The following is a 12,128-nucleotide window of genomic DNA, read 5'->3' as shown; positions in this document are numbered from 1 at the left end:
GCGTGATGGAAGCATTTGGTTGCTTCACCTTGATTGAATGAGTAGGCCCAGGCAAGAGCTCGATTGGCCCGGATTGCCCGTTATTGAATGATGCAGATGGATGTTGCAACGGGGATTGAAGCTGAACAATCGCCGAGTGGAGATAGTGGAGACACAGCTCGGTCATTGATGCATTCAAACACCGATGATATCGAGGATATACCAAATGGACTGTAAAATGCCCAAATTCTGCTGATATCCTCCATCTTCAGTTTTGATCTCACTCTGATATAATGCAGCCCATCACCCTTTATTCCCACCAATTCGGCCCCAATCCTTGGAAGGTCGCCCTCATCCTCGAAGAGCTCAAGATTCCCTATACCACCCAGTTTGTCGACTTCACCAAGGTCAAGGAAGAGCCTTACACTCTGATCAATCCCAATGGCCGTCTTCCTGCTATTGAAGATCCCAACACTGGCATCAAGCTCTGGGAATCCGGCGCCATCACGGAATACCTGATCGAGAAATACGACACCAACCATCAGATCAGTTACTCTTCCTTCCCTGAGCGATACCACACCAAGCAATGGCTGCACTTTCAAGTCTCTGGTCAGGCTCCTTACTACGGGCAGGCTTCCTGGTTCCAGAAATTCCATCCAGAGAAGATCCAGAGCGCAATTGACCGATACCGCAACGAAATCCACCGGGTGTGCAGTGTTCTCGAATCGGTTCTGAAGCATCGCCACTGGCTGGTTGGCGACAAGTGCACCTATGCTGATCTGTGCTTTATTGCGTGGCAGCGCTGGGCTCCTCGATTTGGAGGAGAGGACATCTACGACCAGTTCCCTCATGTGGGTGCTTGGATGAAGCGAATGGAAGACAGACCGACTGTGCAGAAGGTCTTTGCTGACCAGGACCGGGCTATGGAGGAGGCACAGAGCTAAATCATGTATTCTTAAGATATAGTCTACTTCGTACATGAATCCAATCAATACAGGTCTTGTCGAATTCGTGTCCAGATGTAGCTGCTGTATTCGCACTCACCGGATGCAAGGCAAGGATAAGAAAAGTGACCTCGTGCTGGCTCCCTTTGATTTGGCCAAGATGGACAACACGTATAGTCTGCGCATGGCACAAGCTTATGTATGGGGCTTGGAGTTTTACAATACGATCTACTGATGCAATGCCTGCTCCGTCAGACTTGTCGAACAGCTCATCTTCTAGTATGAGGATCCCTCGTTGCTCAAGGCTTTCTCGAGAAGCAGGACATGGTTGTGATGATTGTGATGGTAGATGATATGAAAAATAAATGAAGATGCTACAGTTGTCGTAGTTCAACGAGTTATTCGTAGCGCTTCAACACCAGACAGGATATCGTCATCCCTTCCGTTCCTTCATCAACGCAACTTCCTCCGCTCAATTCCCCTCGTCTTCTCGCTCTTCTCTCTTCTCCGTCTTCCATCCGTCCTCGTCTTTCGCAATTGTCTGCGCATCTTTCCTACGTTTCATGTCAGCATACATTTCGAACCAATGGCGCCAAACCCGATAAGACGAGCCCAATATGAGCAAAACCGAATATCTTCTTTTAAAGATGATACCAGATCATGCTGGCCTAATGGTTCTTGTTATCGGCGGAGTCGCCATCATTCGTCTTTGGTTCTGGGCGTATATGGCCATAAAGACCAAGTATGTTCCTGCTGGCCCCATTCACCATACGGAACGACACTGACCAAGGTAGGGCTACATTCCTCACCGAGATCATCCCCAAGCACGCTGGCCTGGCATTCTTTGTTCTCTGTGGCTTACACGAGGATCGCATCCCAGTACGCAGTGTATGCTCTGGTTATTGAATGACGCTGACATATACAGGCTCACGTCCGTTCCGACCTACAAACGATACGAGAATCGGTCACAACGCCTTGCAATCGGCAAGCACACAAAGGGCGTCCAGCTGGACAAGAAGTGGCCGTCCGAGTTGGCTACGGTGAAGGCATTGTCATGGATCATAGTGCATTGGGATGGCATATTCTACCAATGGTGTATCTCGTCATTCATTCATTCATTTTAATTCCTCCTGCATTTCTTCCACCCAGCCTGTCACGTTGGAACAGGCCTCCTTGGGGTCTCGCTTGAACCGTAGAAGAAAGCCCTGCACTTCGGCCAGACTGTGTTGCTTTTCAGGCACAGACTCAGCAAAGCGAGTAGCCAGCTCATCCAGACTTTCCGGTTTTTCCTTTGCTTCTGCAATCTCTGGTACATCGCTATACATGCTCAGGAATAGACTGTGCAGCTCCTCATGAGATGGAAGGTCGAACTGGACGTGCATATCCACGCGACCGGGGCGAATGAGCGCTTTGTCCAGATCCTGCGGTGCATTCGTGGTCATGATCAAAATGCGTCCTTCCTGGGATGAAACACCGTCGATGGCATTCAGCAGTCCAGATAGAGACACGGTGTTTCCGTTTGTCGTTGTATTCTGTCCATCTGCTGACTTGCTTTCCTTACTGGATAGACTGCCTCTGTTCAATCCGGCCGCATCGATATCCTCCAGCAAGACGACGCACCGTGTGGGCACTTCGGAGAATAATCGGATAAAATGCGACTCGGTGATGGTGGGATCCAAGAGGCTCAGGACGTAAATATCCAGACCAAACACCCCCGCAATGGCAGACGCCAGACTGGTTTTTCCCGTGCCAGGAGGGCCAGAGAAGAGATACCCTCGACGATAGGGAATGCCGTGGTTGGCATACCACTGCTGCGTGTGGGGATGGAGATACTCGTTGATGTCTTGCAGAATAGCCTCTTTTTTGTCTTTCTTGAGGATAACCGTCGAGATATCTCTGGATGATCTGGAAGCCACGGGTTTCCAGCGGATCATTTCTCGTGGAGTGGTCATGGCCCGGTGGACGGTGATGCTAGAGACAGATACTTGACGCCTGTAGGCTCTGGCTTCTTCGAGCAATGCGACGATGGGAGAGAGAGAGAGACTGAGGCATTGCAGCTTCATCGGAGGATTGCCCTCGACTTGCTGGGTGGACGTGATGGGCTCGTGGGCGTGGTTGAAGAGAATCCACGTCCCCTTGAAGCGAAAGAAACGCGATCCATGGAATGGCTTCAATTCCATCGACGATCCGTCGTCGTTTTGCTTGTAGTTGATTAGCTTGTCTGGCTTTGGTCTTTTGTCCGGCCGCATTCCTTTTTCTCTCTTCTTTTCTTTGTGCTCCTTCTTCTCGCTGCTGGTCGTTTGTGCAAGGACAGAGCGGAAGTTGCAATCCTTGAAGACATGATCGTTCATCCAAAGGATGATATCCTCGTACAGCTGGTCTTCATCTTTGACATGCACCGTAGCCAGACAGGTCTTTTCGGCATACGCGTAGAGGATTCTCCCCGCTGAGCGGAGAGAAGTGATCAGGCCGAGCAGAAGCAGGCCAACGTTCATAAACAAGAGAGCATCGATATTGAGCGTCTCCTGCACGACAGCCAGGACTGACTGGATTCCGGGCATCGGACGAGGCATTTTGATGATCTGAGATGCAAAGAAACGAAGTCGTACAGAGTATTTATCCTGATTTTGATGCACCGCCACAGCAGCAGCAGGATGCTCAGCCACACTTCCTGATTGGGCAGTGGGTCTCCACAAATGGCATCATCGTCAACATCCCACCATCACAGCCAATCAGCACTTGCAGAAGACCCACTGGAAATATTTGCCACAGACTTTCGTTTGATTTTGACGGACTCGATATTTAATATTCATCCTCACAGCAAGAAATGGCCGACGTTCTCGAGCACAACGTCCGGACGATCATTGCGGCCCAGTGCCGCGTGCCTTTGGAAAAGGTAGACAGCCCAATATGCTCACAGATGGTATACTGACAGCGCAGGTCACCCTCGACGCTGATATCAACCGTGACCTCGGCGGGGACATGGACACCATGGCCTGGTTGCTCGTCCGGTTACAACAAGTATGCATCTACCCTGGATCGTCAGACAATGCTAATGAAGCAGGAATTCCACCTGGACTTTACGGCCGACGATGCCACGATTCGCACCGCCGGCGAGATTGTCCAGTATATCAAGTCCAAGTCTCAGTGAATACTATCAATATTATCTCTCTTTGATTATAACATCATTCTCTATCCTTGATCAAGTCCTTTTCTGCCCCTTGGACACTCTCCAGAAACTCTTGCACAGCATCATCATTATCTTCCCCCCTGTTGTAGACATTCTCTCCCACCAACTTCAACGGTGTCTCTCCCAGCCACTGCAGTAGAGAAAAGTCGGTAAAGCGATCTGCTCTGAAGATCTCCAGCACCTCCAAATCCTCATCATCAATAGCGCCAGGCACGTCACCTTGGAAGATGTATTTTTGCGATTTGGGAAAGTTGGCGAATTTCTCTGCTTTGACGTTGAAGTTCTCTCCCAGAACGGATTTGGGGGTGTGTGCTATCCAGTCAGCATGTCTTTGATATAGAGCAAGTCAGCATACCCAGCCAGTCATTCAATAGGAATGTCGACTCTTCGGCAAAATTGCCATTGTCAAGGATGAGCAGGAATTCACTTCCATTCGGACTGAGACCCTGAAGCGAGTGAGGATAGCCAGCGGGAAAATACCACAGATCTCCCTCTTCCAGATCGTCGACGAAGCTGCCTCCCTCTGGATCCATCGCAGTCAATCGCATCTTGCCATTGAGGATATACGCCCATTCGCTTCCTGATGCCAGTGCAGTTCACGGTTGGCGCCTTCATCGAGTCTCATCTCAACGCCTGCCAGCTCTTTGCTGGTGGGCAGATCCCGTGTCGTGGCTGAACGAGCCCATCCTCCTTCCTACATTATAAGCATGAACATACAGATCTATATAGAATAAGAGAAACATACCTCAATCCGAACCCGCGAGTCGGCAAAACTCCACTTCATATTGGGCAAACTGCCATGATCTGTCGTTGGAGGCCGTACGATATCCGGATTCTGCTGCTCACGATCTCGATTCCTCGGACCCCAGATATTGGCACCTCCTCCTTTGCGGATCGGAAGAGGATGGAGATCTTCTCCGACAGAGTCGATTTTGTGGTCATATGGGTCTTCATAGTCAGAGGTGTAGGGATCATCCTTAAACAGGATGGATGGAGATGAAGCAGGGATTTTCAACAATTTTTGATGTGCTTCATTCGAGGCAGTGCATTGCTGGTGAATGCTGCGGTCAACAGAAACAGAATATACACATGCAGGGTGTTGCTATTTTGTCGGTGTCAGATATATATCTGCCGAACAGCCAATATCCAATATTCCACTACAAGCAGATATTTAATACATCAGCCAGATTCATTAACGGTTTCAATATTTAACTCTTGAATATTTCATGATTGATTAATTGAAAATAATGCATGGCGCTGTGTGGAATCATCTTTGTTGATGACAAATATTCTCCTTTCTCCGTCGCACGAAAATTCCACTCCCCACTTCTGCATCAATTCTTCATTTCATATGATCAATCATATCAACATATCATCATATCGTCATATCAAGATGAACCCTCCATATCATCAAATTCCTGCTGTTGAAACAGACGCTCTTCTCGAACGTCACCGTCACGTTGAACACGAGTCCACCAAACCCCCTTACATCCACCATCTCACCTCTGAAATCGACCCGCGATGGGGGGATCTGCTGCTTCTCTTCTGCTACATCATCACTGGACTGCTGGATAGTTCTGCTGTATCTATCTGGGGCTCTTTCGTATCAATGCAGACTGGCAACACGGTCTATCTTGGCCTGGGCCTGGCAGGATTGGACTCCGGCCGATGGATTAAATCGCTCATCTCGATTGGCAGTTTCTGCATTGGATCGTTCTGCTTCGCGACATTCCATCGCTTCTTCCCTCCACGACAAAGATGGGTTCTGTCGTTTTCATTTCTCACCCAGATGACCTGCATCGCAGTCGCAGCGATCATCGTCACGATGCATCCATCAACCAAGGACGAGCTGAGCTGGAAAGTGGCCGTTCCGTTATCTCTCGTTGCCTTTCAGAGCAGCGGACAGGCAGTCACCAGCCGTGTGCTGGACTTTACCAGTCTGACCAGCGTGGTTCTTACGAGCATCTACTGTGATTTATTTTCGAATCTGCATCTGCCCGTTTCATCGACCTTGCGCAATTCCGACGAGTGGAGGAGACTGGGTGCGATTGCCTGCTTTCTCACCGGCACTTTGATCGGAGGAATATGGGCCAAGAGTGATGCTGGACTGGTTGGTGCTTTATGGACAGCAGTTGTTTTCAAAGGATTGATTGCTGCTGTTTGGCTGGGATGGAGAAAGCAGGAGTAGACACTGGATACAGCTACATGGATAGTGTAATAAATACTCATTACTGATAGATAAGCCAAATCAAACATCAATTCACTCAATCAGATCAACTAATTACTTTCTATTCGCCGTGGCAATGTGAAGAGCGCTTGCCAGGTCTGGATGGAACAATGGCCGGTTGATGCCATTCACCATCGTCATTCGGTCTCGATTGATAGAGGCATCGCTTTCATTCCTCTCGTGCTCTGACGTCTGTGGATACTTTTTGTAGCCACCTTCCACATCGTTGAATCTGGCTTCATCTGCGGTATCTGGTATGGTTGAGCCAGCTATCTCAGCTACACTGAAAATCGACTTCCACTGCTGTCCATCAGGACGAGGAGAAGGAAAGCCAAAGCCAGCGGCAACTAAAGCGCGCTTAGTCCAGCGATTGTTGACATGGGCGAAATGCCAGTCAACAGGCTCAGGATGGGCATGACGATCGAGCTGGTTGCGGACATCAATCAGATTCTGAATGCACGTCACGTCGACATTGTTGACTGACGAAAAGTCCAGAATGATGGCGCGGAGAGTTGGCAATTTAGACGAAACATCCTCGACTTCACCCTTTCTCTGGCGAGGACCAGGGTCATTCCATGGACGATCACCAAGACTGCCGTAGGAGAAGGCATTCGTGCGACGTGTGGACTGATAGATAGTTTCGACCAGATGGTCTGTATAGTGATTGGCATTGGGATAGTTGAATCCGTCAGACAGGCGATAGACAAAGATGCCAGGAGATGGCTGGTCCATCTTGATATTCGGATTGGAGCCATCGGTGTGTTTGACTGGGAGGAAGATACTTCTGTAAGACTGCTCATCCTGATTGAATTGGATATCCTGAAGTCGATACTTCTGCTCATCATTCATATAGTCACCGATGATGGTTTGGATCTTCACCTGACCAAGGAACTGTCCCTGTGCTTTGGCAATGCGGAAGAGAAGAATTGCAATCGACACGCAGATGGTGCAGTAGATTCCAATCTCGATGCTTGTAAAGACAGTAATGATGACTCCCGCGATGAAGATGATGGCATCAAGAGGCGACACTCGCCAGAAGTGATATGCCGTACTGGGAGGAGTGATGAGATCGCCAACAGCATGGATAATCACTGCCGACAGTGATGACTTTGGAATATAGAAGAACAGAGCTGGAAGAGCGTAGATGGCCAGAAGAACAACAACAGCTGTGATGACACCAGCCAATGGCGTACGCACACCCGCCTTGGCCTTGATGGCAGTGCGTGAGAACGAGCCAGTGCATGGATATCCTCCGAGGAATGGTCCAAGCAGGTTGGACACCCCGATGGCCACAAACTCTTGTGATGGATCGATGGTGTAGTTATTCACACGGCCAAAACATTTGGATATAGCGATATGCTCGATGACCAGGACGATGACAGCAGCAGGGAGTTCACTGGCAAATGAGCTGATGATTTCCGTGTTGACCTTTGGGACATGGGCATGTTTGAAGCCTCGAGGAACATTTCCAAGGAGTTTAAAGGCAGGATCATCACGGCGATGGAGGTTGACAGCAGCGCTGATCATGGTGTAGAACAGAATGACAAATACGGTGCGGAGAGTGGAAATGAAGAAGAATGTTTTGGCTTTGTGAGACATTCTCTTCGATCCAAAGGTGCATGCAGATCGAATGGAATACAGCATGGCCAGTGCTGTCAATCCCATCGCAGCGTCCATCTGCGAGGTGGGAAGATACTTCAACGTGTTGATGATAACCTTGTATGTCGCACCCCGAGTAGAGAAACCAGCAGTCTCTCCCAGCATACTCTTGACCTGACCCGCACAGACATTAATGGCAGAGCCAGTCATAAAGGCCGTGATGGCAGGCAGAGGTATAAAGTCGACGATGAAGCCAAACCGAATCAGACCGAGGAAGAAAGTGATGGCCCCGCAGATGATGGCGAGCGCCGAGGCAATCGTGGGAGCATCGAGTTCAGGGTGTTTGGCTTGTGTTTCGATGATGATCGTTCCAACTAGAGTTGACATGACAGCGACGGGCTGATGGGTTAGCAGAGTAGGTATGATGAAGCAGAAACTTACTCCGATGGTGATGTCTTTGGAAGTAGCAAAGAACCAGTAGATCAACACTCCCATGAAAGACGAATACAAGCCATATTCAGCTGGCAGCTGAGCCAAATTGGCATAGGCCATGCCTTGGGGAATGACCACCGCACCGACAGTGACACCAGCAATCAAGTCGCCAACAAACCACTGCCAATTGTAGCATAATATCCAGTGCAGAAAGGGAAAGAGATCGTAGAAATAACGACCAACCTGACTGGAGGTTGGCGTATGCTCTCTGAACCAGTCTGCCAGAGTTGGTTCTGGCTCAATATACGCATAGGAGGGCATATTGTCGTATGGAACAGAGTCTGCCAGCTTGACTCCGAGCACTTTGGCCACGCCATGGCCGACCTTGGACATTTTGTCTGGCATGAGGAAAGAGCTCTATCTAGACGATAGACAATAAAGAGGCTTGAAAGCAGGATAGAACGGAGAGAAATCTCTACTATAAAGGATAGATATTGGGAGACATGAGAATCCCTCCTAGTCATCGTTTGGCTGGCGATGTCGTGATTTTAGCCTTGCAATGCAAATGCACTAAGCTGCCAGACTGTCTATCAATGTATCATTATTATCATCATTACCATTATGTTCTGTCATTAATGACTACTGGATATGAAGCAGATATGAGTAGACTGACTGTCTGAATATGTAGTATATGTCTATTGATAACCAGGATTTAATAATTGAATAATATGAAGTTGAATCAAATACAATCATAGGGAATGTCCCTGTAGGGCTGTAGGGCTGACCCACAGCGGCATAGGGCTGAAATGACCCACCCAGACATCCGAGTTTTCTCAGGATTCAGGAGTATTCTTACATCTATAGACTAAGATGATAGTCGGATAATAGTTATAAACAAGCTGCTATCATAGTTATTGACTATCTGTATTACATTATTGAGTGCCAATTAAAGAACTATTGATGCTTCATTCACTCTCTTCCTAGTTCCTCTAACACTCATGGGACTGCGGGGCTAGGCAGCAGCGTTTTGGAATAGCTTATGCATAATAGGAGTCATGCTGGATAGCGTAACCCCATCACACAGTAACATCACGGAGCATTAAACTGGTAATTCAGATAGCAACCTCTGGCTTGATCGTGATGAATCGGACTTCCCCATCCTCATAGCCCATGACCAACACATTGTCCTTTGCAGCAACACCACTCGGGACGTTGCCTTCTGGCAGCTTCAACATCCGCGTACCCTTCCACGACACCCAGCCATCATCCAACTTGAGATCCGACAGTGTATTCAGAGCAGGTGGAGCCTGGTACTGCAAGACACCCTGTCTCGACAATACTGTCCGTTTTTCGTGATCGACTCGGGACCAAACCCTGCCACCGGAAAATTGGATCGTCTTGGATTCCTTCCAGTCTTGTCGATTCAAAAGCCTCATCCGATGATGGCGACAGAGAGCATAGCTGGTGGTGCCATCGAACAAGACACCGGCCGTGATCACCGCTTCGAAATTTTCATTGTAGCCCACGTTGGGATTTCCATGGATATCGTCCTTGACAGTTTCGCTTTCAGACTGCTCAATCTGGTCGCCAGTCGCCACATTCCATACAACGACAGTACTGTCAATCGAGCCAGATACCAGCCGGGATCCATCATCTGAAAAGGCCAATGCCCACAGGCCCCTGGAATGGCCGTCGAATGTTCGGATGAGGTTTCCCGTTGCTGTATCCCACAGGCGAACGGTCGAATCTTCTGATCCCGTGGCGAGTGACTTTCCATCAGGCGAGAACTCGACGATCCAGACGGCCTTCATGTCGTCAGCGCGGAGGACATGTCGAGTACGTTTGGTGACTGGATCCCACAGTCGGACAGTCTTGTCCTTTGAGGCAGATGCAACCAGTTCACAGTTTGCAGAAGATGCAAGATGGAAGACGTGGTCTGAATGAGATTCGTATGTTCTCTCCGAGTTGGGAACTGTCACATCCCACAGATGAACATTACCCTTCGACCCATCACTCACGAGGAGCTTGTTGTCCGGCGAGAATGCGCTGGCATCCGATTCCCCGCCGTGTCGGAGGGTACTGAGTATGTCCCCGGTCTGGGCATCCTTCAGGAAAAACGCATTCACGGGCCCTTCTACAGGACCAATAAATTGGACATAATAAGAAAGATGCTGGAGAGCGAGCCTTCCATCTGGCGACGTGACTGGATGCCTTCTCTTGAACATTTCCTCCTCCTCCCTGCTGGGCCCTATAGCCAGCGGCATGCCATTCTCGAGATCCCAAACACAGTATTCATACGTTATTGCGCCTTTGCAGGCGACTCGACGGGTATCTAAAAACAGAACCTCGCCCATGAGAAAGTCAGGACCTTCGAGGGTTCTGTACAGGGTACCGGTGTTTGCATTCCAGACCTTGACCGTTTGATCGTAGGAAGCAGATGCAATCCATTTTCCGTCTGGGGAGAATGCAGTCGAGGAGATGTGTCGGCGATGGGCTTGAATGGACAGAAGAGCTGGATCCCAGTCGGCATTGATGGAGTCTGTGGGAGAGAGCCAAGATGGAAGGTTGTGAGACTTGCGGAGGATGCTATTCTGTGGGCTGAAGATCAGCGCCGAGTACGTTTGCAGCGGTGCAGTCCGGATGGTGGAGTGGTTTCTGAGGATGAAGCGCCAGGAGTCATAAAGAAGGGTGCACAGTGTTGGATGAGAGTTATTCGTCTGGATACGTTAGAATTGAAGATGATAATGTCGACCAACTTACCGACACAGTCGAGTGCAGCTGTTTGAGAGAGACGATGCACTTGGAGGTCGATCCCAGAAGACTCATCGCTTCAAACCAATGCAGCACATGCTTCGTGAGGAAGTCTTCCGTCTTGTCAAGAGAGGCATCATTCATCTCTGCCAGTAGATGGTCGATCCAGCGACGACAAGCATATTGCAGATCATGTGGAATTGCCTTTTCTATGCTTTCATGTTTGACATCCTCAGCCAGTGCATCTGGTCTACCAAGATCACAGATGTCCTGTTTCAGAGACGACATGACAGACAGACAGTGATCGAAGGTAACCTGACTGTCCAACGGTTCGTCTTGTTCTTCTTTGATCAGATTCTGACTCCGCAGAGTCATCCGTTCCATGATTGCACTGGACATGTTAGCATACTCGTTTAACACGCAGTCTTCACGCACTTCTTGTAATCTTGGAGAACAGCTTCACTCAGTCCATCCACCTTGGCAACGAGAACCTTGGAATCCTCCTTCTCAATCGGCCAGGTAAACGATCGAGGTCCGTATTTCGTTATGCTCAGCTCCCCTTTGGCATTTTCTAATGTGTCCTGCAGAGGAACCAGCAGGGCCTTGATATCATGGGTCGTCTTGTCTGAGATCTGGGATCCGTGGATTTCAACCAACAGATCGTCCTTTTCCAAGACTTCTCTTAGCCGATAGACCTGGCTTGCGACTCGGTAAATGTCTCGCTTGGTGTTGTCGTCATTGCTTGTGTATTGGTTACACAGAGCGTCGACGGATGCGGTGAGGTTGATGAGTTCCATGATGAATATGAAGAGGTATAAAAGAGAGAATGAAAATAAGAGAGAATAGATGAAGACAAGTGGGTATTTATGCAGAAATCGAGCTGAAGGAAAGGTGACTAGATGGCGATCAACATCGGGCATGATCGATCCACTGGGCTGTATCTTCATCTTCGGCCATTTACAGTTGACATGGCAGAGAGTGATGTCATGTCGGACCCCAATCGAGT

General features: G+C 49.1%; 8 protein-coding genes across 8 annotated transcripts; 4 read left to right on the top strand and 4 right to left on the bottom strand.

Annotated features, from left to right (window-relative positions):
* Positions 1-272: 272 nt before the first annotated feature.
* On the top strand, positions 273-923 carry ASPWEDRAFT_119830 (glutathione S-transferase family protein; the record flags this gene model as incomplete). Its single annotated transcript, XM_040828944.1, has 1 exon — positions 273-923. The coding sequence occupies one exon, from the start codon at positions 273-275 to the stop codon at positions 921-923; it is 651 nt and encodes a 216-aa protein (XP_040685345.1).
* Positions 924-1,540: 617 nt separating this feature from the next.
* ASPWEDRAFT_176729 (uncharacterized protein) lies at positions 1,541-1,967 on the top strand (the record flags this gene model as incomplete). Its single annotated transcript, XM_040831547.1, has 3 exons — positions 1,541-1,665; positions 1,718-1,776; positions 1,849-1,967. The coding sequence occupies 3 exons, from the start codon at positions 1,541-1,543 to the stop codon at positions 1,965-1,967; spliced, it is 303 nt and encodes a 100-aa protein (XP_040685344.1).
* Positions 1,968-1,976: 9 nt separating this feature from the next.
* Positions 1,977-3,489, bottom strand: ASPWEDRAFT_45633 (BCS1 and AAA domain-containing protein). Its single transcript, XM_040836585.1, has one exon. The coding sequence runs from the start codon at positions 3,416-3,418 to the stop codon at positions 2,039-2,041; it is 1,380 nt and encodes a 459-aa protein (XP_040685343.1). The 5' UTR covers positions 3,419-3,489; the 3' UTR covers positions 1,977-2,038.
* Positions 3,490-3,750: 261 nt separating this feature from the next.
* ASPWEDRAFT_187512 (acyl carrier protein) lies at positions 3,751-4,191 on the top strand (the record flags this gene model as incomplete). Its single annotated transcript, XM_040832186.1, has 3 exons — positions 3,751-3,819; positions 3,864-3,944; positions 3,988-4,191. 3 exons carry the CDS (start codon positions 3,751-3,753, stop codon positions 4,072-4,074), a joined length of 237 nt encoding a protein of 78 aa, XP_040685342.1. The 3' UTR covers positions 4,075-4,191.
* Positions 3,908-5,306, bottom strand: ASPWEDRAFT_187511 (uncharacterized protein; the record flags this gene model as incomplete). Its single annotated transcript, XM_040832185.1, has 5 exons — positions 3,908-4,425; positions 4,469-4,636; positions 4,681-4,807; positions 4,859-5,215; positions 5,292-5,306. The coding sequence occupies 5 exons, from the start codon at positions 5,304-5,306 to the stop codon at positions 4,109-4,111; spliced, it is 984 nt and encodes a 327-aa protein (XP_040685341.1). The 3' UTR covers positions 3,908-4,108.
* A 142-nt stretch (positions 5,307-5,448) lies between these two features.
* ASPWEDRAFT_45632 (YoaK family protein) lies at positions 5,449-6,379 on the top strand. The gene has a single exon (XM_040836584.1). It carries the CDS (start codon positions 5,507-5,509, stop codon positions 6,299-6,301), a length of 795 nt encoding a protein of 264 aa, XP_040685340.1. The 5' UTR covers positions 5,449-5,506; the 3' UTR covers positions 6,302-6,379.
* A 15-nt stretch (positions 6,380-6,394) lies between these two features.
* On the bottom strand, positions 6,395-8,764 carry ASPWEDRAFT_163873 (SLC26/SulP family anion transporter; the record flags this gene model as incomplete). Its single annotated transcript, XM_040829861.1, has 2 exons — positions 6,395-8,338; positions 8,381-8,764. The coding sequence occupies 2 exons, from the start codon at positions 8,762-8,764 to the stop codon at positions 6,395-6,397; spliced, it is 2,328 nt and encodes a 775-aa protein (XP_040685339.1).
* A 1,193-nt stretch (positions 8,765-9,957) lies between these two features.
* On the bottom strand, positions 9,958-11,085 carry ASPWEDRAFT_95752 (WD40 repeat domain-containing protein; the record flags this gene model as incomplete). The annotated part of the gene is made up of 2 exons (XM_040839609.1): positions 9,958-10,417; positions 10,712-11,085. Coding segments are annotated over 2 exons (834 nt in total), but the record flags the coding sequence as incomplete, so codon positions are not given.
* Between the last annotated feature and the right edge of the window lie 1,043 nt (positions 11,086-12,128).

Source organism: Aspergillus wentii (assembly GCF_001890725.1).
Source record: "Aspergillus wentii DTO 134E9 unplaced genomic scaffold ASPWEscaffold_8, whole genome shotgun sequence".
NCBI lineage: Eukaryota > Fungi > Ascomycota > Eurotiomycetes > Eurotiales > Aspergillaceae > Aspergillus > Aspergillus wentii.
Note: the sequence above shows the minus strand (reverse complement) of the source record. Positions and strands in the feature narration are given on the sequence as shown.

What these genes read in the sequence shown, in the direction of transcription:
- ASPWEDRAFT_45633 (XM_040836585.1), bottom strand. Translation starts at nt 3,418, where the DNA reads ATGAACGTTGGCCTGCTTCTGCTCGGCCTGATCACTTCTCTCCGCTCA.
- ASPWEDRAFT_45632 (XM_040836584.1), top strand. Translation starts at nt 5,507, where the DNA reads ATGAACCCTCCATATCATCAAATTCCTGCTGTTGAAACAGACGCTCTT.